The 24,844-nt window shown below is 42.5% G+C and overlaps 1 protein-coding gene across 5 annotated transcripts; it reads right to left on the reverse strand.

Moving 5' to 3' along the window:
• Positions 1 to 599: 599 nt before the first annotated feature.
• Positions 600 to 24,619, reverse strand: ap3d1 (adaptor related protein complex 3 subunit delta 1). 5 transcript variants are annotated; one of them, XM_068707257.1, is made up of 35 exons: positions 24,254 to 24,619; positions 21,444 to 21,539; positions 20,620 to 20,700; positions 20,299 to 20,379; positions 20,104 to 20,211; positions 19,832 to 19,961; positions 19,184 to 19,323; positions 18,678 to 18,751; positions 18,529 to 18,578; positions 18,316 to 18,365; positions 17,848 to 17,896; positions 15,763 to 15,908; positions 15,258 to 15,406; positions 14,918 to 15,148; positions 14,067 to 14,298; positions 13,759 to 13,904; positions 13,400 to 13,541; positions 12,884 to 12,955; positions 12,655 to 12,730; positions 12,224 to 12,423; positions 11,784 to 11,857; positions 11,386 to 11,409; positions 9,866 to 10,034; positions 9,496 to 9,639; positions 8,914 to 8,967; positions 7,158 to 7,268; positions 6,738 to 6,902; positions 6,317 to 6,364; positions 5,673 to 5,693; positions 5,127 to 5,316; positions 4,859 to 4,947; positions 4,364 to 4,449; positions 4,071 to 4,192; positions 3,720 to 3,799; positions 600 to 3,604 (listed from the first exon to the last, which is right to left on the reverse strand). In XM_068707257.1, exons 1-35 carry the CDS (start codon positions 24,347 to 24,349, stop codon positions 3,509 to 3,511), a joined length of 3,822 nt encoding a protein of 1,273 aa, XP_068563358.1. In that variant the 5' UTR covers positions 24,350 to 24,619; the 3' UTR covers positions 600 to 3,508. The 5 variants fall into 5 exon arrangements, with proteins under 5 accessions (XP_068563358.1, XP_068563360.1, XP_068563361.1 ...); XM_068707259.1 differs by lacking the exon at positions 11,386 to 11,409; XM_068707260.1 differs by lacking the exon at positions 8,914 to 8,967.
• Between the last annotated feature and the right edge of the window lie 225 nt (positions 24,620 to 24,844).

A 24,844-nucleotide genomic window follows, 5' to 3' on the forward strand; every position in this document is an offset into this window, starting at 1 on the left:
TTTTATCAATTTTGTTTCGAGAGAACCACTTTTCAGGCGTTAACTTTAACTAAATGCAGTATTAACGGTTGTCTAAACAAATCAAAGCTGAACGTTTGCTCATTCTTTTTTAAAATGACCCAGCAACTGTTTTGCATAACGTTTCCAGTTAATTCTTTGAGGGGCTTTTATGTTGAAAGGGAAACCAGGAAACGTATCCCGGTTAGCTTGACAGTGATGCTAACGAAAAGCTAGCATGTCTCTTGTTTCGGGTGTGTTGCTAACGCACATAAAAGAGGGTCGGTTGAGCGACCTTTGCGTTCAAATAAACCAGTTCTACGTAAACAATAACACCAACACCCGCGATTATGTGAGCTGAACTTTACTAAACTCAACTGCTCGCTGCAAGTCAGTAAAGGGATCGATTACTTCTGCTGTTATGCAAAGCTTTCTGGGAATTGAAGTTCAAAGCAATACGTTTAGCTGCACATATTCAAGTGTTTATATGCCAAACAGTCTGTGTAAATATAGGTATATAAAACACCATACCTCCTCACTCATTATTCGGTTACATATTTGGGTGTTTATTCGTTCACTGTAACACAATAAAAAGACTACAGCAGCTTCTTAGAGCCTTTATTTTTTCAATTTGGGTTGACTTTCCTTAAAGGGAATGTAGATAATTTATGTTGTCCCCTTTAAAACATTTTACATTGTACAGCTTGATAATGGAATATGGAGAAATAAACAGACAGGACCTTCCAAAGTCAGAGTCATACGAGAGTATACTTCAATGTCACAAGCCAAACGTGGGTAAAATAACTCACTACAACTGAACCAATAAGAGAATGAAGACGTGTTGCCTCTCAGTACACTGCTTCATGTGACCTGTTCTACTCAACTTAGTATTCGGAGCCCCATGCCCTCAGTGTCATGACACCAAACATAACCCCCTTCCTACCCCTGGGTTTAATAATTTAAAACATTCAACAATATCAATCATTTTTAATTGTCTGAACTTTGAATAGATAAAAACACAATACCATCAAAAAAATAGAGAATGGTCAAGTAAACTTCATAAAAAAAATAAAGAAAAAAGGACAAAATGGAATGACAAATTGTTTTTCTGTAACCATGTCAATGGAACAGGGAAAAAAAAAAAGGAAAAAAAAGTGTACATTCCTAATCATGCAATATACAAATTGTAATCAAATAGTATGCACAAGAAAAAGATCAGAATCAGGACAATGTATGATTAGGGGAGCCGTTTCCTCTTTTATCAGTCGTTTTCAGGAACAGGGAATACATACATACTTATTTTCTATTGACATTCCTGAAATACAGCTGATCACTTCTGTATTCAGACTTTATTACAGGACAGAACATCTTGTGGAATGGCCAACCTGATCTTCAGGTCACAGACATCATTATCATAGTAGTTATCTACAATAGCAGACAGATATGAAGAGGGCCTTACCAGTATATATGATCAGAGACGCTACCAAGTCGGTTTTTATCTTGCTACTACAAGGTTAAGTCGTGCTGGACCGGGTAGTGACCTCAGACATGAATGACACAAACTAAAAACATCAAGTACCTCAGAGTCTTCCCAAGAGGAGGTCATTTCTTCTGAAAATGACCATTCGTGTTCATTGTAACATGTCAATGTACAAGAAAAGTGACAAGGCAGTTTCTGAAGGGAAAAGAAACATTGGGGGTTTATCTGGGTATGCGCCAGGTGGGTGTCGGCCGACCCGGGTGTCAGCTACTGAGATGCAAATGTCAACGTGGCACAGGCGTAAATGTCTCACATGATTTCACATGAAAACAGACAAAACTGCACTCTGGTGTTCACAGAGTGGCCACTTCCTTACGTTGGAAGCTACGTTGCCTAATACTGATTGAAAGGGAACCCCAAAACCACTGAATGCTCTCTGCTCACGGCGAGCACAACTTGCAAACTGGAAGAGGTGTTAAACTTAAAAGATACGTTGATTGTGTAACTTTGTTGTAACTTTGTTGTCCCTTAGACAGCCACATTCGAGGCAGGGCAGTGATTATAACAGGGGCAGCTCTCTTCATGCCAGATTATGTTGTCATTAAGTTGACCATGTGGTGACACAAATGAGGACCCTCAGCACCATAGCAGTTTCATAGAAATAACAGTATCCTTCTGTGTATTACAGTAATATAATATCTTCTCTACAACTAACCGAACCATCTGTGAGTTGAAGAGGAGGCCAATAATGGTGACACAGCAAAAGCTGTCCTGTGATGAAATAGAAATCTCACGTTACACTTTGACTCTGGAGTTTCATTCAAATATTTTTATACTCTCCTGCCTTCCAATTAATCCTCGATGTGTTGAAGGAATGATATGTTGCAAGATCGTGGGGGGGGGGGGGGGGGGCAGCGCTCTACAAGACTCATGAAGCGCTGGAGTAGGTCAGACTGCACAGCTAAGGCACAGAGCAAAAACCACGGATCTACTGTGCAAATCACCGAACCAACACTAGCAGATCTGCTCTGAGCCAAAAAGGCGAGTGGGGGCAACGGCTCTGACAGAAGTTTAAATCCAATACCTTATATGTAGCTGTGGTTTCATCTCTGCACTATTCTCACTGCGGTTGCTAACTGTGAGCAGGTGAGAGTCCCCATTTTTCCAGCTCGGACCAGTCTGAGAGAGTCAGTCACACGTTTTTTTTTCCAGGACTACAATGCTGAGCAACACACACACACACACACACACACACACACACACACACACACACACACACACACACACACACACACACACACACACACACACACACACACACACACACACACACACACAGAGAGAGAGAGAGAGAGATTTAGAGGGCAGAAAGAATTTACACTGATGTTTAGTGGGCAGAAAGAAGGGGGTGAGACAAAGGCGCAGACAGGTTTCAGACAAAAAAAAAAAAAAAGAGACAAAAAATAGACAAAACAACAAAAACAAACCAAAGACAAAATAAACTCACAATTCAACCATCAACAGCAAAAGTCCAGTTGTCAACATTACATTACATGACTGTCACAGACTGAACTGCCGACAAAGTGGAGGGCGGAGGTACGTGGGAAAGAGCAGAGGATGCAGGGCATCCAGAAACAGGAGCGCGTTACAGAGTCAGAGTCGGGGAAGAACAGGGTGGCTCGTTGGATTCAGAAAAAACAGAAGTGAAGATGAAAGTGCGTTGCAGAGAAGACGGCGCATGTACACAGCGAGTCTGCAAAACAACATCGAGTGTCGGGGAGTGACCACAGAGCTCAGAGTGCAGCGGAATAACAGAGTGTGGGACACTACTGAAGAAGAAGAAGAAGAAGAAGAAGAAGAAGAAGAAGAAGAAGGTAAGGGGATAGAAATGTTGCGAATTTGAGGACTAATAAATAGGGCGATACTGGAAGTGCCAGCCGCAGTGTTTCATAACGTGATTATGTTGTGTTTCAGCGAGGGAGAGGGGGTGGTATGGAGGGGTCAGGGGCACCCTGGGGCTGTCGGACACAATCAGCACTGAGAGAAGGTCTGCTTGATCTCATCCAGCACATTCCCAAGCAGCGTCGGCTCGTCACATTTAGCGTCAATGGTCACTGTCTGAGCAGACTAGGAGGAAGAGGGACGGAGAGGGAGAGAGAAATCAAGCTCACAATCTGAAAGCACACTTTTTTGAAAAACATAATTGGTTATTAGAAATCTCAAGTTTAACTGGTTCACTCACAGTTTTGACCAGCAGACAGACGTGGTGACCCTGGATAGACCTGCTGTACATGGAGGCACAGGAGTCGATCCTCTCCACAACTAATCCAACAAGAACACAAGTCTCAAAAAATCAACTGCATGCAATCATATGACGTGATTATCTTCAGTTTTTTTACCACATGGGGCTTACTAGAAGTTTACCAACACAGAAACATACTCAACACTTTCCTATGATGGTCATTAATTTCTGACAAACACTGTATTGTTGATTTTTCTAAGTGTAACACTCTACTCATCTGGTACTTTGATGTTTTGGGGCTAAAGTCTGTCACTTGAGACAAATATTATGTGGCCTGGTGTGTATATGTACCAGAAAAATGGTGGTGGAAGCAGACCCTGGCCAGTAGGTGGTGGAAGGGCATGACGACTCCCTCCAGTTTGACAGAGCTGCACTTCAGGTCCCCCGACTCAAGCAGCTTTGCAAACGCATCACTGGCCAAACAAAAACACAAGAAACTCCATTTCTCCTCGACGAAAAACACAACAAAGAACTAAGACAACTCAGAAAGTAATAACCAAACCGTTGTTACATTTACTGCGGATATTCATTTTCCCACCTCCATAATGTGGGTTGTAAGTTGTTGTGTGAGACATAACACCAACCTGTAGCAAGGAGTAGTGATTAGGTAGGATGAGCAGGTAAAGTGCAGTTTGAAGTCCAGTTTCTCGTGAGTGGAGGAGTCCTCATTCTGTGGGAACACAACAACAAATACAGATAATCAATAACAGTAACGTGGCACTTCAACGATTCACTTTTGGCCTGCGGGACATCGAGGTGCAGCGTTAGTCACCGAAATGAAAACTGGAGCTGGTTAGGACTCCTTGTCTCGCTGAAGCACGCAGCTTCTGTACTATTACACCACCCTGTTGGAGGCAAACTGTTTTGGACACGAGTGGAATCGATAATTACTTTCACAAATTTAACTCCACAATATCCAACAATTCCTATTTATTTTGGCACGTTGGGGATGGCAGTGGCAAAATAAATAAAATAAAAGGGATAATATCAAAAGCTTATTAAAATGAATATGAACATCTTAACACTTTAGCTATGATGAAGCTATGATTGGTGAGTTGCGTGTGTGTTTTTCTTCAGACCTTTACTATGAAGGTGAGGGTTCCCTTCAGTTTCTGAGACATCACGATGCTCTGCACGGTGAAGACGAATCGCGCCTCGTTAGACACCCCTGAAGAGAAAAGTTCACTGCTAAGTACTCAGACTCAACGAAACTTCCCAAAAGTTAATACAATGGAGGTACACACTACAGGACTATACACATAATATAGAAACTGGTATGTTGTGTATATGAGTTTAGGGAAATGAACTCTAACAACTTAAGTTAACATTTAGCATATAATCACTGACCAGGTGGAAGCTGGAAGGGGACGGTGAGGCCATCATGTGGACCCGAGCCCTCTGGCCTCTGCAGCTTGGAGTTGAGAGAGTCCAGGACGTTGAACTCCATGGATTTGAGGAAGCTGTCACACTTGTTTTCAAATATAACAGACACCACCACCTGACTGCCATCCTGCAGGTTTCCCTGGATGTCATTTTCCTTTGTGGGAGAAAAAAGAAAATGTTTTATCATTAAATAATAGTTTGCATGGGAAATGACTCAAGCTGTCTAAATCTCCCCTCCTTGTAATTCACTGAGCGATGATTATTTAGAGCAGACAGACATACAGTAAACACAGTAAATCTTGATTCATAAACCCAACACCAAAGCACACATTGCCGTTTCCAAGAAACCACGCAGAGCACAAGGAGAAAAATCACAGAGACAGAATCATTCTCAGACACGTTAACATAGTCGGTCTTAGTTAGTCCGTTAAGAGCATCAAGAACAGAGAGAAACACATCTAGAGAAGTGTTTTAATAATATTCTGTCACTGACAGAACTTCAACTAGTACCTGATCGGCATCCTCCATCATCTTTGAAGAGAGGGAGAGAAAAGGAGAGGATCTGCATACATTCTTTTTTTATTACTGTTACTGTCGTCTTAGATACTTTTCACAGCCTAAACATGAACATTAGCACGATCGTTTCCATATTCGTCTACGCAGAGGACGGTTAGAATTTGCAGGATTTTCCACAACCTAGATCTTATTTTTAGTAAGAACATATTACTTATTAATTTTATTGCATTGATATGCAGTGTCACGTCAAGACGACGCAACAACGGAGCCGATTGAGGGTGAACATCACAAGGTCCATCAGATGATCAAAGGCGTTTCTCCTTCTCAGTAAGCAGACAAAAATGTGCGTTGTGATCTGGCAAACAAACCCATGTCGAGTGCAAATATTTTCATCATCCCTCTTTATCATAAAGTTAATTAAGAATGTATTAAATCAGGTAGATACAGAATGTCCAACACACTCTGATGGTGGGAACAGTCCCGTCAGAGGAGCATCAATGCAACTTTAGATGTTGTGAAATCAACTATATTGAGGCCAAATAGGGGACAAAACTATTTAGGACGATGAGTGAAAAACAGAATTTTTCCGAGCCCAGCAGTACAAGTCCCTCCTTCAGAAGCATCTCGCCATCACTCACCATCTTGATGTAGGAGTTCTCAGCCAGCAGGCAGTAATTGGACATGGGCTGAAAGGAGAGAGGAGCTCAGGTCAGAACAGGCATTCTCTGTCACTCTGTATGCTAACTAGGCAACGGGAGCTGGTTCACACAGTGTGTGTGTGTGTGTGTGTGTGTGTGTGTGTGTGTGTGTGTGTGTGTGTGTGTGTGTCTGCAGCAGTCAGTTGGTTTAAACAGCGGAGGCAAGAGGCACACATTAAAATGACGATAAATAATACCGCCTAAATGCAGCATCGGGTTATTTGCGTCTTTGAGGTCAGTGACGTGTGACTTGTTTTTCTTCCCCCTCGATGCATAGAATAAAAAGCTGAGCTGAGAGTGTGCTGAATGTTTTCATTCACACTCCAGTGAGGTTAAGCTGTTAAACTCTGATGCCACTGACCGGCAGAGGCTCCTCCTCCTCCTCCACGGTGCCATTCTGCACCGACTCTTCCGCGCCTCCGTCACTGTGGCGATGATGGTGATGATGCTTCTTCTTCTTTTTCTTCTCCTTCTCCTCCTTCTCCTTTTTCTGCTTCTTCTTCTTGTGTTTGGAGGACTTCTTATCCTTGATAACCCCCACAAGGAAGACGGTAACAGTTAAATCAGATATTCTGGTAATGAAATGTGGTTACTGGCAGAGATATTCCTCCAGAGATCACATAATTACTGGCAGGTCCGTGGTACATCATTGACACAAACCCGTGAGAATAAGAGCTGCCAATGTGCAGCGTACTGTCAGGTCATTGTGAACTGGAATCTCTAGCACCACGGCCAAACTTTCTACTTTGCAATTATCACATCATCATCACAGGGGACTCACAGTCTCCTCCGGCTCGGTGTCTTTGGGCTCATCAGGCTCGGATTCTGGCGCTGTGCCAGAGGCCGTCTCAGGCACAGGGGCTGCTTCTGCTGCTGGTAAGGTGGCTGCTTCCTGTTCACGCACACGCACACGCACACAACACCACAAAAACACACAAAGGCCTTAGCAGTGAGCAACCATAGCATGTGACACATACAGCTGTGTTTGCCACTTCGGTGCTGATAGAGGTTAAATGAAGTTAGAGAGTTCACTCATTCATTTAAAAAAAAGAAGAAAAAAAAAGTAATTTATGTTCAGCTGCAACATACGAGCTCTGTGGTACCACAACCTGATTTGGTAAACCCAGTGCCTCACATGCAAGACTACTAACCAGCGTAACAAGTGTGTCATGTCTGTAGGTATCTGAACATGTGCAGTGGTTTGTTTTTTGTGCTGTTGGAAGGACTGTACTAACCAGCCACACTAGCTGCTGTTAACAGATCCCTGATTTACAGGATCCTTATGACAGCCTCCAGATATGCTATTGGCAGCTCTCTATGGTTCTACTGTGACAATCAATACGAAAAAAAACCTCATCCACAAAAGACATGTCGAGGCGTGTCTTTAAAGGGTAGTGTTTCTAGCGTGTTAAATGTCACAAGCTATCTGGTACGGTTAAAGGAATAGTGTGACATTTTGTTTATTCAATTTATTGCCGAGAGTTAGAGGAAAAGATTGATACGACGCTCGTATCGGTCAGTTCAATATGGAGGTGGAGAGTCTGTTAGCTTAGCATAAAGACTGGAAATACGAGGTAACAAATCCTTACGATCAAAAAAGTGATTTTGATAAAAATTGTCCTCCTGTGCCATGTATACACAATACCATTATTACATTCTTTATGAACCATTAGGTAAGAGCAACTTCTCGTAAACACAATAAAGGTTTGTGTAAATCGTTAACAAACATGTTGAATATATTTATTTCCCGCAAAGCAAACTTATAAAATATCTTGACTATCCTGAAGTGTTTACATCAATGTTTACTAGCTAGCCAGCAGGCAGGCAGGTGTCCACGCATGTGCGTACAAACAAAACAAATGTAACAATTATATGTTCATAATAATATTGCGCCATAGCGCTTCTAGCGGTAAACAAATTCCACACGGTAGCTTTAATTCTACCGGACTTGTAGGAATAATTGCAAATGATGTTTTCTGCCTCTCTGTGTGCAGTTTCGACACTCAAAAGGTCAAACGGAAACAACAGACGAGCACGACCCCACATGTGATCACGGCGGAAGCAGTCAAAGGACACATGTGGTGACGCGGTGGCGACAGGAAGGAAAGAAAATGACTCCAAGACACATTCCAGGGAACCTCAGACAACCTCCGCTCACTTCTCACCACCAGCACAACAATAACGACATCTACTTTGACCTCAAGACCGACACGACACCCAGCGAGCAAAACAAAAGCTGAGGAAGAGAACCACTGGCAATGTGAGACACACATACTGTGCACACAGACATACATACAGACATGCTGGAAAACATGGGAAGGCTGAAGAGTGAGAGAGGAAAGTGTTATGTGACCTGTGAAGAGAGGAAGTCGTGTCAAAAGTGCTGAAGACGTGAAAAAACAACCAAATAGAGAGATAACATATGGCAAAAAAAACAACAACAACATATGAAGTAGATCAATAAAACGTGGAGTTATGAAAGAGGAAAGTATAAACTGGAGAGATAAAGGGGGAGAGAGGGGGGGGGGAGACTCCACCTGGGTGTTAGAGGGCACTGGAGCGTTTGCGAGCCAGAAATCCAGATCCGAAACCTAGAAGAGGGAGGGAGGGAGAGGAGTGTGCGGAGGTGAGAGGGGCGAGGGCCAAACAGGATCTGTATCTTTCTACTATTCATGAAAATGGATCCAGAGATTACATGGTTCTATTTCATGAATAAATCAAGTATTTGGCGAGAGACTGCGCAGTCTGCTACTGGGAAACTGATACTTGATCCCTAAAGCTGATTGAAAGACAAGCTGAGGGAAGCAATGGAAGTGTGGAGTCAATGAAAATGATCAAAAGATATCTGTGTGTGTGTGTGTGTGTGTGTGTGTGTGTGTGTGTGTGTGTGTGTGTGTGTGTGTGTGTGTGTGTGTGTGTGTGTGTGTGTGTGTGTGTGTGTGTAACGTTTTAGCAGAAACTGTACACTATATATAATGATATTCTTAAGCCATTTTTCATCATGAATTTTAGATCAGGTTCTCTAATATAATCAGAATTCTAGGTCAAGTCAGATCTTAGCTATAAACTCTGTTGCTAGGTAAGAAACGGCGTCGCTCCACCCTTTTGTAAGAACATACCTCAGCAGTATTGGAGGCGGGCGGTGCCGCCACCTCACTGGCTTCTTCTGATTGGACCACAGGCTCGTCTGCCTGACCCCCAAGAAGATCCTCCCCCTTTTCTTCATGTCTGTGCTTCTTCTTCTTCTTCTCATCTTTGCTCTTCTGCAAAGAAATAAAAACCGCAAATAAATTCAGCTCTGTGTCACAACAAAGGTTGAGAGAACCACAACCTCTGACTCATCACATCATAATGGTTGACAGGTCCTTGTTGTTTCCCCCCCTCTCTTGCTCAGACAGCTCTATAAATATACATCCATACAACAGTCTCACCAGTTAGACAGAATGAGGCGAGCGTGGTTTCCAGGAGGAAAATAAATTTTACCCTCACCTTCCTATCCCTGTCTTTATCCTTCTTCTTCTCTCTCTTTTCTTTGCTGCTCTTCTTCTTGGGCTCCTGTGAAGCGGCACTCTCTGCATCGCCGTCTTCAGCGGGGCTTTTGAGAGCCTCTGCTGCACGATGGGACCTGACTGGCAGCTTCTCACTGTCGGCAAGTGGCCTGGACGAACGGAAACACAGACTCACACATTTTGACTTTTGTGCAGAAAAGGATTTATGATGAGATTATGGTCCACCTGGAGTTGGTGCCATCATCTGAAAAATATTGTATTTTCTGGTAGTGTTAGAAAAGGTGAACAGCGGGTCGTAGGGTGCAGAAGTCTACAGTATTCAGGCACATGTTCTGCACTGTGCAGCAGCCAGGTCTCATTCAAAGCGTTGCGTTAAGCCATTCGTCTGGCAGAGCTAGAAGCACTGGAACTTCCCCAACAAATAGAAACTACACCAATAAATTCCTCCATATTGAACTAATAGGAGCTGTCAAGTTTATTCCCCCAAGCCTGGCCCTTTAAAGCAATAATGCACTGCAGCCCCCTGCTGGTTATTCTCTATAAAAAGGCACACTGCTCTCTGTCAGGCCTTGGCTAATAATACTTGTGCTTTTTTTAATAATCAAAATGCATTCACTACTGCTGTTTTAACTTTCTAGAAATAACTACTTTTATTGCTTATTTTTCATTACATTGAGGGAGATTTCTTAACAAAGCCATGACAGACATGTATGTTCTACAGACAGTTTCCTCCAGATGTTTACAATAACTCCAGCACAATCTCTTCTCTTTTTTTTCATTTCTTGGTCTTAAATATGAGTTTAACCTCATATACTATCAAAACAATTTCGAAATGATCTACTGTAAATCATCGCATTGGTCTCAAGGCACATGTGCTTGTTATTTCCACCAAAGGCAGGCAGCTGGTTTAAAAAAAACCAGCTGGTGACAATTTGGAGGCATGGTAAGTCTGCCGAACAGAGGAGGATCTGGGAAATGTTAGCAAAAGCATTATAGTACCCAACTCCTGGGATGAGTTTCCTAAAAGCATATTGATGCTGATGGTGTTAAGTGACAAAATGCTTTTAGGAGTCTGTTCCAGGAGGACAGGTGGTGAAAGTTAAGTCCTGAGAAAATCAGCAGCAGCAGCCAATTCAAAATTATCTTTGTTAAATATGGAACAACTGATATTAGAGATATACCTTCTTCTTCTTCTTTGAAAGACAGAATCGTAGAACAGTTTGTTTAGAAATTATAAGCTGCTGATATTGTCAAGCTTATAGAAGTTTAAAAAAGAAGCAGGGTCAGAGAAAGGGGTTATAGATATTAGACTAGGTTAAACGCTACAATGAACGATAATGAAAATACTGCAAAAGAAGAGCAAAAAAAAGGGAGCAGGTACTGCAAACTACCTGGATAGACCGAACAGCTATGTTAGTGAGAGGAGCAAGACAGCTATTTAGACAGAGCTGCATCCATGAATAGTCGGAGCCCAGATCCTGCAGCTGGGGTGCTACTCACCTTCGCCCAGCCATCTCCACCAAGCTGCCCACACAAAGAGGTAGTGATGGGTGTGTGTGTAGGCATAGAAAAGAGGAAGCAGAAAGCAGAACACCATGAGAAGGAGTGAGAGGAGGGAAAGGGCCGAGTCACGTCGCCTGTGACACTACGGCCGGAATTAATCAGACTGAGAAGATATCCAGATTAAAAATGTTTTTAAAAAACAGACATTCAAGATTGAACTTTAGTGTTCCTCAGCTCTAGATCTGGACAGAAAATCAAAAGTTTTAACGATTGGTTGATTGGCCCCTTCAGATACGTAAATGACGGGTTTCAGCAACTCTAACAATATGTCCATAGTTTACACAAAAGTCTGGGCTTATGTAGAGTACAGATACATCTCCACTGTGTGGACTCACTTGTCCAGGTCGATGTCCAGGGCTTTGTGAGGGTCATTGGGATCTTTGTCATCATCATCACTGGGTAAGGCATTCTGAAGTAATGAGAGGGTAAAAAATCAATAACACACAGTTAATAACTTTCAAAGTAAATCTATATTCACAACACGCAAAATGTGATGCGATCTGTACAGATATTGACTTCCAGTGTCAGTTGTCTCAGAGCGGAGAACCCAAACGACCAAGTAAACAACTATGGTATTTACTTCTGACTGAGATTCATGTCCACATGTTTACGGTTTGAAATAAACATCTTTTTACATTAAATTCCAGTCTTCGGTAGAGTACAAATGACCTAAACTGTGTGATGTACATAATTACATTGAAATGCAATGTATTTGAATACTATGAGTCATGATGCCTTTAATACACGTTGTGATGTTTACACAGCCCCGTTGTACCTCTGGCATCTCCTCGGTAACGATGTCAACCATGTGCGCAGGCGTGATGTCCTCCTCGCTCTCGGGGCCCGAATCATGTTTCTTCCCTCGTCCGCTGCGCTTTTCTTTCCTCTTCTTCTTCTCCTTCTTCTTCTTGTCCGCTCTGTCTTTCTGCCGACGCTCCTCCTCCAGTTTCACATACTGGTCAGACATAGGCAGACCTGTGGGACCGAGGACAGCAACATGTATGATGTCTCATTACTAATACACTACGTCACGATGGGGTCTGATTTGCCAAAAACAATTTGCCAAATTATAGTTAATTCTAAATGAATTACAGCATGACTTCTAGTACGATGGCAGTAAAATAAGCCTTTTTAATTTTGTATAATTTGGAAAGTTGCTAGTGTGAAATGAGTGTCTTGTAGTGGTGTTGTAACAGCGTGTGCTACCTGGGACTTTGAGAGGCACAGTGAGGTCAATCTGCACGACTGGGATGTGCTCCACTCCGGGAGCCTCCTGGTACACCTACACAAAGACGACATGCATTTAAAACATGACGCTGTGTGTGTTCATGTATATATTTTTAACTGCAGGTATTTGACATACTGTAATTATTGCTTATACAACAGACTGGATTCAACAGAGACATGTGCAGTGAAAAAGACTGGGTGAGCACACCTTCTGAGAGGATGGGGAGGCCTTGATGTAGAACGGGTTGCTGGCTTGCTCCTGCTTTCTGACTTCTCTCCTCTGGGGAAAAGAAAAAAACAGTTGCATGAATTAATCAATGATGGCACGGCCTACCTTGGTTTAGCATTAGAGGGAAACCACATGGGCAAACAGAGTCACAGTAGAACTCAGAGAAATTCAATATTGTTTTGAAGATAAGGACTCCATGATTTTGTCTAGATTGAAAAACACTAAACGCTGCCAGGATTAGTCGGTGTAATCAATGACGTTGATGGTGAAAATGTACGACGTCAATATTTTAAAGCGATGCATGTTTTTTGTAAATGTAATGCAGTCATATCACTTGTCTGCCTGCTACCTTTGAAATTACATTAAATAAGTGTTTGAAGGAAAAGTTGGTCTATTTTCATACACATACAAATACATACTACTGTACAAATACACTATTCATAAAACAATGTTGCTTGTTCAGCTCAGCAATGCAACAATCATCAACCAGCTCACCCTTGCCAGCTCTTTCTCGTCCACCTCTGTGTGACGGGGGCGGGAGTGTTTGGTCTCCTCCTTGGCAAAAATAGCCTTGGGCTGCTCGTCCTCAGACTCGCTCTCAGATGGAGGCTCGTTGATCCAGGCATCCAAATCCAGACTGCACAAACAAACTCACTTCAACTTCACTGGTCAACACCAACAGACACATTACACGTTTCTGCTAAAACCTGCTGGTGGAGCACAATGGTATGAACAAGTCCAATGGGTTTTACTCAAAAAAAGTATATAAATACATTCATGTCAAACTGTGTAATAATGCAGTGTTAATAACCGTTTTAATGTGTGCGTGTTCCTCGTGTACTGAGCAAACTCACCCTTCAGGAACAGGCACTTTTTTCTGTGCTTTGGGGGCTACAGGGTTGAGTTCTCCAGCGAACAGAGCGATGACTTCCTCCGCTACTTCTACATCCTTCTGTTGGAGTTTCTGGATGTACTTGACCAGCTGCAGGATGCAAGACGCCTGAGGACACGAGAGAGGGTGAGGCAGACAGGGAGATTAGCAGACATTTATCAGATTTGTATGTAGTGGGCAACCGTTTGAGGTATATGATGCCAAATGTCAAAAGGCAAGTATCTCTGTTATTGTCACCAGTTGTGACTTGTATGCGTGTCTCCATCTTACCCTCTCCTGCACCTCCAGGTTGGCGCTCTGGACAAACAGCGGCAGCCTGTCTATCATCAGCTGGCTGGTCTCCTGTGCTGCTGTGCCCTCCGTGTTCCCTTCCTGGTTCTTCAGCACGGTGGCAAACAGCTTGGCTGCGTTCTGCACATACACTGCCTGGATGTGGCCCGGTAGGGTGGCCACCTTTGGCCGCAGCATGGCCTCTAGCGTCTGCATCGGGTTCTCCAGGTGTCTACGGAGAGGAGGCGGATTTAGAGAAACGTAATCAACACTGATGCAATTTCCAGCACTTTATGAAAAGAAGTTCTTTGATCCTCTAAAAAAATGTAATTAAAAATGTTTTAAACAAAGCAGCTAATGTGTCAGAGAGGATTGGAAAACTGAAATGACCTACAGATCTGAAAATACCATAATATTCCAGACATACTATCTACATTGGGAAACTTTTAATTCATATAGAATTTTAAACGGAAGTTGTTTGTTACTTTTGACAAGTATAAAGATAACAAGTGTCACTGAGGCCAATTTAGAGACACAGATTAGCATTGCAGAGTTTGTAAAGAAAACGAGATCTTGTCAACTTGGACAAAGAGGTGGGAAGCTCAGTATCTGAACCAAGCGGTCAATCATCTCTCCCTATGGATTCATTGTTAAAGGCAACTTGGCCCACGGGACCTATTATTATTATCATGATGCAGTCATGACATCTTTATGCAGCATTTTTTAATTACTTCAGGTTCACCTTCCCTATTGTGGGAATGGCTCCCTTCTTATGTTCATGTTATCTTTTCCTTAAGTCAGTGTAGATCACTGTGTGCAAGTGTTCGTCCCAACGACAGAAATCAACGTACTCCGAGAATTCCCCGCAGATCCAGGCTGCTGCGTACAACACCTCACAGATGCCCTTCCGCTGCACGTTGCCCGTCATCAGGTGGGCGTTGTCCAGCAGAGTGGCCATCTGGGCAACAGCAAAGACCCGGATAGCTTTGACCCGAATAGCCACATCCAGCATCTGAGAGGCAATGAGGTGGCCGTGTCGTGTGCCTTCTAACCGGGTCAGCTCCACCAGGATGCTGATGTACCTGGAGAGCAGAAATGTAAAAAAAATAAATCATGTCATAGAGTGACGTCAAACTAAATTCACAGGATATGGAGTGAAATTCAAGACAACACTGGTGAGGAGCAACTGACCATTCAAAGTTGGTGATGTACTGGTAGTTACTCTGACTGCAGATGTCTATGATCTTGGTAAGCAGCTCATCTCTGTAGGTGGTTCCTTCTGCTTTGTCCACATGCAGCATCAGTTTCTTTACAATCTCCATTAAGTTCTTTTTGGATACCTGGGAGAGCAACAAGGCTCAAATTTAGACGCAGAAATGGAAATCTTTAAAAGATTATTTGTTCTACTGAGCGAGCGAAAGCAAGAGAGAGACTTTCTTTAAAAAAAAAAAAAAAACAGCTTTAAAATGAAGGAAACAATTGACTGTAATATCTTGTACAGAGTCAAATCACAGAATTGTGTCATATGACATAAAATAATATCACACAACCACTGGTATTGAGTTAACACCTCCTGCAGAAGTTTCTACTTCACCTATTCTGCCCAGGCAGGTAAACTGAGATAATCTGGCACTAAAAATCTGAGTAAGTAACATTAATTAAACTGAGAATTGATCTTGATGTGTTTGCTTCGTACCATGCCGTAGAGCAGGTCCAGAGCTCTCAGGCGGATGGACTCGTCCTTGTCATCCAGACACTGGAGGATGAGGTCTTTATGGGACTGCACTGACTTGGGGTGGGTCTTTAGGATCTTTGACATGGCCAGCAGGCCCAGGTACTTCACTACAAAGACAAACATATTTCAGACTCAGCGTATTTCAAAACAGATATTAGCTCTCCACACCCTAGCAAACTAAAATATTTACTTATATCAGCTGACATTATTCTCTGCATTAAAGTGGCAGTCTTGAAGATTTTCATTTAAATAAATGTCTCAATGACTTTTGCAGAATGAGGTAAAAGCAATGGCCTATGTCCCACTCATTGTATTGACTGAAGTATTGCAATATTTAATAAATATCAGATCGCTGTTGCTCACAGAGTGATTAAAAAGGCCAATTATTGCCTGACTTCTTTATTAAAATAGAAAGGTTTGTTTCGCGCCCCCTTTATTCTGGGACCTGTAGTATTAACCTGCATCTGCTGTTACAACCAGTAAATAGGGTGTCACCAAATCAACCCGGACTGATATCTTGAGGATTGCCACTTTAACAATTAAGTATGTTATTTATAATTTCTTATTCAAGTTCCTATCATTTATAAAACTGACTATCCTTACTTGACTGCAGTTAGAGAATCAATACAATACCTGGTGGTAGAAAAAGTATTTTTTTCAGAAATACTTTGTTTCCAGAAGACAGAGAACGATTTTGAAACTGGACTACTTGTTCAAATACAAATACTACAACTACTACTACTACTACTACTACACTTCCCTAAATCTAGTCACTCTGTCAGGCCAAACTTTCTGTATCTAGAAAATATCTATATGTTAATATAATATGAACAAAATACTGTTGCGTTATAGATTGAATAATTTATAAAAAAAAAACATATGGAAATGACACAAACTAAATATTATAAAGGAAAGGAACACAAAACATACAGACATATGGAAAGGACACACAAACACACACGGTACAACACACACACACACACACACACACACTGGACACAGTAGTTTTGTTTTGCTTTATCCTCCGTCGAACCCACGACAGCTTTTCCTCATTTCTAACAATTAAATGATCTGCTGAATCATAACCTTCCGTCTATTATCTAATTTGGAAAAGACAAAAGCCTCTCAGGTTTTTGGATCAATAAGTGAGTGCATGTGGTTGTGACCTTGGGAGTAAGGTGAGCCTGGTCAGCTGCAGGACACAATGTGATAAAATGTGAGACTGACGACTACATCTGGTGTTTGCATCAACACACAACGCATCTAAAACAAAGACGCAAGGGCAACGGATTTACCCCGTTTTAGTAGACTGCAATACATCTAATGCATTAAGCCCGATTTTGTCAACTGATTCTTCGTTCACACATCTCAATTAAACTTATAGGTGCTATATATTTTGCTTGCATATAATATTTTGACTTCAAACATGGCCTCTTCCTTCTTAATTTTGTTACTTCCTGATTCTATCAGCAAGATATCTTCAAAATCTAGGGAAGCTGTGATCTTTCACCTACTTAACTTATCAATGCATTTGAAAGTGCCGTAGCTAAAGCATGACTATGAGGTGTGGTGAAAAGATAAACAAAACCTAAAATCACAGGTTCACAGTCTGCTCGATTAACATCAGAGGTCTATAGTCTACTGCACACACAAAACTATCTATGTATGGATATCCAGATAACTCGAATGGCTGGATGCAATATTCTCAGCTTCAACTGGAAGAGTGACAGGGAGTGTATTTATACAGCCACGCCCTGTGTTTGAGAATAGCAGGCTGGCAACTTTTAGCCCTTTCAAATTGAGGCAACAAACCGGGAACAACACGCTGTAAGTTGTTCCCTTTGTGCGTGAACGTGGTTATAGTGACTTTAAGGAAATGGTATTCTAAGCAGGCCCCCTAATTGAGAGAGGGACTATCATAATGTTCGAGTTATCCAGAGTCAGGGGGTCTACATTATTGTGGTCTAAGACGGTGGACTGTTCCATAGTCAGAAACACGCAGACAATGAGAAAATGACACACTGCAGGCATTGACAGAGGGCTCACAGTTCTGGTCCGAGTCTTCTATCAGGATTCGCAGTTTCTGCACACAGAGCTGAAACAGAGAAAGAGAAAGAGAGAAAGAGAAAAGGGGGGTGGGGGGGGGTGGGGGGGAAGGAGAGAGCCATTAACATCTCTGTTGACCTTTCTACACCAGTTTCAGTCTTTGTCATAGAAATCATGAAGGAGACAAACAAAAGTGGAAGAAATGGGGCTTATATTTGATGGTGCAAAATATTTTTTTTCATGCATTACTGTCACAACTGAAAGCAAGAGGAAAAACAACTTCATGAGACCTGCTAGCTTGTCCTATAGTTGCTGTGTCTCTACTTTAAACATGTTTGAAAAGACAGATTTGTGAAACAGAAAGAAACAAGGTGAAAGCATGCGTTGTGGTTCGCCTGGTTTGGAATAGATTATGATCAATATCAATATCTAATCACAGGAAATGAGGAATGGACCTCAGAGGCTTACCTGGATACTAGCACTGTGGTTAGGCATCCCAGAGGACAAGGAAATCAACACTGCATGGGGGACAAAGTAAGCAATTAGAATGTGAACTAAAATACCTTGTGAGAAGAAAAAAATAACTTTTTAGACAAGGATTTTACTTGACTGAAATAGCGCAAAAGCACACAATAAATGAATGAGACCACTACATTGCACGCGTTGAATACAAGTACTGACCTGCAATCACGGTGTTGACACATTCATACAGCAGAGACATGGCGGAGGTACTGTGAGAGAGGAGGACAGATTATTATTGATATACCCGTCAGATCAAACCGCTTTTACCCACTGTGAAAAAGTGTATTGTTCAGGGATTTTCATCTCACCTGTGGATTAAGTTGGTCAGAGGTTCGATCAGCTTCTTCCCCAACCGCGGCTCCAGAGGAGTGAGCGCACCGAACTGTGAAACAAACACAAGGAGCGCCATGACACACAGAAGAATTTAAACTTTTGATACATTTAAACTGTATTTTCATAAACACTGATGTATTCAAGGAGTATTATTGTGAAATGGTACAATAATTGACTTGTATGTGACTTCTAACAACACAAAAAAAAGTGGTGCTTCTGCTCTCATAAATACAACTTGCTCAGCAATGCAACCTCTAAAGCTGGTGAAGGAACTAGTATCAATTCCTCTTTTGTGATAGATTTATCCTCGATTGGTGCAACACTGCTAGTGTCACACAAAGCCATGGCTTGGTGGTGCACAGTATATAGTATGTTGCTGTTTATCCATGCAAACAAAGAGCATGGCAGCTCTATTTAAGACCTCATGTAATAATTCATCACCACTCCAGAAACTCAAGTCCCCTGCATCCTGTTGACTTACCAGCTTGATGATCTTAATGAGAACCCAGTTATTAGTAGACGAGGTCATGAGTTTGAAGAAGAGTGGGGCCAGAGACAAGTAGTTCTTGGGATTTCTCCGAGCCAGCTCACAGATAACGTTTACTGCTGCAGACTGGACACCTAAACAAAGAAAAGATGTCATTTGATGCGTTTATTGGGGTTATGGTAAATTACTTATGGCTACAAAACAATGATGTGCAATATTGTAGCAGTATAACAAAGGCAAAGGAAAAAACATTTTAATGTACACAATCTATTTAGGAGCTTTTGGTCTGTTTTCACCTCACATCACATTTGAAATATCATTTTGACATCACTTGAAAGCAGCTTTTACAACAAAGCCCTCTCAGAATCTCAGACTAGTAAATATCGTCTCACTGATGTACAGCGTGACACCGCTGGAAAGGTCCTGGTCACATGCCATGAAGTCAGATAAATGCCCTGCGAGATGTTTTTGTCTGCACATCAGAAATAATCCCGTTGAGTTGTTGAATATTTCACAGACAGCCGTGGCAGTATCACAAAGGAGCCTTCCTTAATCTCATATTCTTAGTTGCTGAATAATTCACAAGGTTCAGGTGACAGAGCTTCCTGCATAACAGACTGAATGCAGCGGCTGTCCCGGTACCTGGGTCTGGGTCCTCCAGTTTCTCCTTGAGCCGGGGAAAAGCAGGCCGCAGGGACTCTGGGTACTTCAGAAACACCTTGTACATGATCAGCACCGCTTTCTTTCTGATGTAGGGTTTAGTGTGGGACATCTAGGGCGGGGGGAAAAAGTAAAGACAGCAGAGACGGTTGTGTTTAAAGTAGAAAAAGAAATAACTCTTCTTCTTGACTGAAAGTTCTGAGGTAAATAAAGTACTTGTTGGTAAACCTCTTGACATACTCTCCATGACTCACCAGTGTCATGATGTCATTGGCCAGGTCCCGAGCCAGGTCAGGGGTCACAAAACATGAGAGGCCAGTGAGGGCAACACCTGTGTCATACTGGTTGGGACTGCTGAGATCCTGGGAGAGAAAAAAAGAGAAAAAGGTTGTACGAGGGATGGAAAAAAAGTCAAAAGATATTCATAGTGCACCAGAGGAAGCACTGACCTTTCGGATCTGATTGGTTGTCAGCATAATGACATCAGTGCTCTCGTGAAAGCACTGCGAGGCCGCCAGGTAGCCAATCCTCTGTAGGGGGAAAAAAGGAAAGCAGAAATAATTACATGGAGATATACAGCAGCAGTACATTTTTGAGTATGTATGTGGAGAAATTAACTAAAATGGTACAGAAAAGGACAGCTTGTGAGATGTATTCAATTTCATGACAAAACTACACTTGGGCGTACACCACAGTCATAGCATCGTGACCATTAATCCATTAAGAGACCGGGTTTAATGTTCTGCATTTACAATACGTTCGATCATTACCTTGTATGTGAACTTGGAGGAGCTCATGACTTCAACGATATTGAAAGCGGCCCAGCTGACGTCATAGCCCAGCATCTGAAGCTGTAACACAGAAAGGAAAAGAGACAGAGAGGGATGTGGGTGAATAAATGGAAGGGGGGGGGGTCGAAGCTGACGCTGAGGTGCACAGGAAGGCTAAATGATTTGAGCTGAAAGCTCTGAAAGTGGGCACAGATGCCAGTTTCAAAAAGCCATCGAAACCTAAATGTGGGCCTGGGCTATAAATAGAATGAGTGCTTTCTTTCAAACAGAAATTGCACACTTTTATCAACAAGTGCTGGCTACTAGCTATTGGGCTGTATATTGACTAACCTTCAGCTCCAAAACAACATTTGTACATGCAGTCTTGTTCCTGCTTTATAAAAATGTATTAAGTGTTTTGTAACTGGTCACTTCTATCTGAAGAGAAGAATATATTTCTTACCAGCTTAAAAGTCATAGTACAAACCACATACTTATGAATTGCTTATGAATCAAAGCGTATCTGTTTTGTTTGATTAATTTTCTTATTTGTTAATCTTGGTTGTTGAATAATGAATTGATTACCCTGATAATGCTGTGAGAATAAAAGACCAGCATTGTGTTTATGTGAGTTGTGCCCCAAAGCAGCCACATGGTCATGGTCTGTGTGTGTGTGTGTGTGTGTGTGTGTGTGCGTGTGTGTGTGTCTATCCAAAGAAACACAGGTGAGCTAACACTGAGAACTAAACAGTGATGGTGTATTTCATCATTCATGAAAGACAGAAAGAGTCAGTGATTCTGTGGAGGGTGTCGAGAGGTCTTACGTAGGTGAGCTTGCACACAGCATTGGCTTTGACAGCGATGTTGTCCTGCTTGAGCTCCTGTTTGATTTCATCGATGCATGTGGAGATGTACTTGGCCTGAGGGCAGACAAAAGGAGAGGACAAACAACAGACACCAGATCAGATTAGGTGGAGTGATATCTGGAGAGGGAGACTGCTACCAAGGCAATACTGGCATACACACACACCACTCGTCTGTGAGATTTTCATCTTGCAATGGCCTGATGGCTTGATCCCAATACGGTACACATGAGGGCTATGCTTACAGAGCAAAAAATAATAAACATGAGCAAAAGATTCAATCACTAATCACACAGGTTATCTTATGCAATTCTAATGGTAATATGTGACTCTACAGTTCTCCCATCCCTTAATGCATTTTAACAAAATGAGTGTTTCCAGGAGCCTCGCGCCTGAATGAATGAGTGAGAAAAATAGCCATTCTTACTACCCTGTTATAACACACTAGATTTCAATGAAAGAGAGTGAGCAGAAGGTACATTTCATCTAACAGTGGAGGGCAAGCTCCAATCAGTCAACCATTGTTGAGAGGAGCAACCTTGCAAAAACAAACACACACATATCGCTCTGTAGAGTGTGAGTGTGTGCTGGTCATGTGTGTGCAGTCATGAGACAGCACAGTGACAGGAGGGAGGGGGGGGGGGGGGGGGGGGGGGGGGACTGAGCTCTGCTAATGCTGCTTCTGGAGAAACTGTGGCTAGCCGGGCTGGAGGGAAGAGGGATTCAACACAAGATCACCAGACACACACACACACACACACACACACACACACACACACACACACACACACACACACACACACACACACACACACACACAGCGCTTCTGCATCACACTTGTCATCAATGAGCAATTCAGAACCCATTGAAATAACTGAAATAGGTAAAAAGACAATCTATGAGCCAGTAATGCAGACTGAGCTGGAGATAACTGGAAGACCTTTACTTTCTAGAAAAAAAAGGGATGAGAGAAGCTAACTAGCTTTTGTTGTTGTTTTCAACAGAGGCAATGACAAATATACCTAAACTCCAATAACTAATCACACAGAATTAAACGTCAGGACATCTTCACACCCTTCCTACAATATGCTGGCTGTTCCAAAGGCGTGGGAGGGAGACTGAATGAATGAGCCACACAAGGAGTCTGCACACACATGAAAAACAAACTGTGGGCTGCCCAGGAAAAAGTCAACACACACTCACACGCGCGCACGCACACGCGCGCGCGCGCACACACACACACACACACACACACACACACACACACACACACACACACACACACACACACACACACACACACACACAGCGTATTAATATTTCAGCAAACTGTCCACTGTTGACTGGGCAACCACCACCTTATCTAGGCTGCCCAGGTTGGGTTACATCTGGTGAACATCTCAGCTCATACACTGAATCAAGAGATCAAGCATGGATAGCCTCGAGCAACAAGCAATCTAAGTGCTTGATTGACTAAAAATATTCAGACACGAATGTGGCTGACATAATGATAAAGAAAAATGTGTATATATATATATATATATAGATGATTACATCTAGTGGTTTGGCCTAAAATGCTTGTAAATTGGTATTCAGATGGTGAGCAGGACAAATCCGCCACGTAGAGAGGGTCCTAAAATCCAAAAGGTTCCCCTCAGGTTAGACACGCTACCTCTACATTTCACACCTGACATACAGCTCGAGACAGGTGTGCACAGCACCGCAGCTCTGTGCAACAACAACCCAGGGAACCCGCCTTATACCCCTAACCCCCTCCTCCAACTACCATGTTTTTTCAGCAGGAACAGGGTCAGACAAAGCCAACACAGAGCTCATGAGAAGAGCAAGCTGATGTGAGCGATTGAAACGTGGCTGGCCCCCCAAAACAGTGCCCTCTATTGGCCCATCCCACCTGACTCCCACTGAGCCGGGTACTGGTGCTGTGATGAGCCTGTCTGTCATCATCACCCACACATAGCTGTGACAGGGATGAGCTCCCCTTCAGTCACTGATGGGATGTTTCAAAACGTATTTATATTCATAGAAGATGCAATTTTATATATAAAAACACCCAGAATGGTCGTATCTGCATGTTTAAGCGCAATGTGTACAGAAAGACAAGTTAGGCCTCTTTTACATTTTGAACTTCAGGGCATCACGTCATCCATTCAACTGTCTTAGTAACTCTGGTGTACTCAACTCACATAGCGTTAAGTGAGACAGATCAACTGGATACTTCTCCCCATAATGAATGAGTCACTTAAGGCCAACAGCTGATACAGTTAGCGGTGGTTGCCTCACGGAGAGGGTTCTCACATGCAGCAGTATTCTCTGGTGTGATCTCCGTCATACCGAAAAGTATATTAATCCTGATGAATTGTGATAATCTATCGAGCTGCTTCCTCTAACAGTTAGTCTGACAGTTAGCTCGCTAGGTTTTGCTAGCTGTCAGTAACAACCGTTAGCTTAAAACCTTACATGTAACGTCACTACAAAGTTAGCAACATCATGCATTCCCTAACACGTTCTATAACAAACGTTAAATAACCGTTAGACGCTGAAAACTGTATTTAAGTCACTGTTAGCTAGCTGACGCTATCGTTAGCCTGCCAGCTAACCTAACGTTAACTTAGCCGAGCGCGTTAGCTATTAACGTTAGCTAGCTGCTCAGCGATAACGGTAACGTTACTTGTGTTGAGTTAAAACACATCAATGAATGTAAGGTTTTAAAATATTTCAGGTGACATCGTTTTGCGCGTTGTTTTATTTACCTCATCTTCCTTGTGATTCCTGATGCCACGTACTAAATCCTGAAGGTTTTTATCGAACATCCGATCGATGCTCCCTTTGACAATCTTCAGAGCCATGTTCGCCTGTGACTTGGACCACTTCTTGTCCTGCGAGGCCTTCCAGAGGTCTAGTGGGTGCCGACCGACCCTCTAGACTGTCTCTCATCCACCCGGGTACCGTGTGTTGTGCAGGACGCTCTGCTGCTGTTTACCAAAGCCCGGGCAGATGAAGCTGAGGCCGGGACAGAGACGCTCGCGATGGATCAGTGGAGGAAATGGCTGACAAAATGGCGTCTTAAGTCAGCTGACTTTGAGTATTATGCGAGACTCCCCAGATGGGAATCAGTGGAATTAAAGGTCTAGTCCCACTGTTTACAAGAAGCAACAATGTTTTATGACACCGTACATTTGACATGGACAAACTATATTAAACAATAATGAAAGAGCTATTAGTTTGTCTGAATGTTTGTGATAATTCCTCATTATATTAGCAGGTAACTTTTGTGAATGAGCCCCATGAAATGTCAACCTGGCCATGGTTGACAAATCATTTGGAAAATGAAACAAACTATA

The sequence above is a fragment of the Cebidichthys violaceus genome, unplaced genomic scaffold, assembly GCF_023349555.1.
Source record: "Cebidichthys violaceus isolate CVI_PGR_0920_01 unplaced genomic scaffold, fCebVio1.0.p SCAF_13, whole genome shotgun sequence".
In the NCBI taxonomy this organism is placed as follows: domain Eukaryota; kingdom Metazoa; phylum Chordata; class Actinopteri; order Perciformes; family Stichaeidae; genus Cebidichthys; species Cebidichthys violaceus.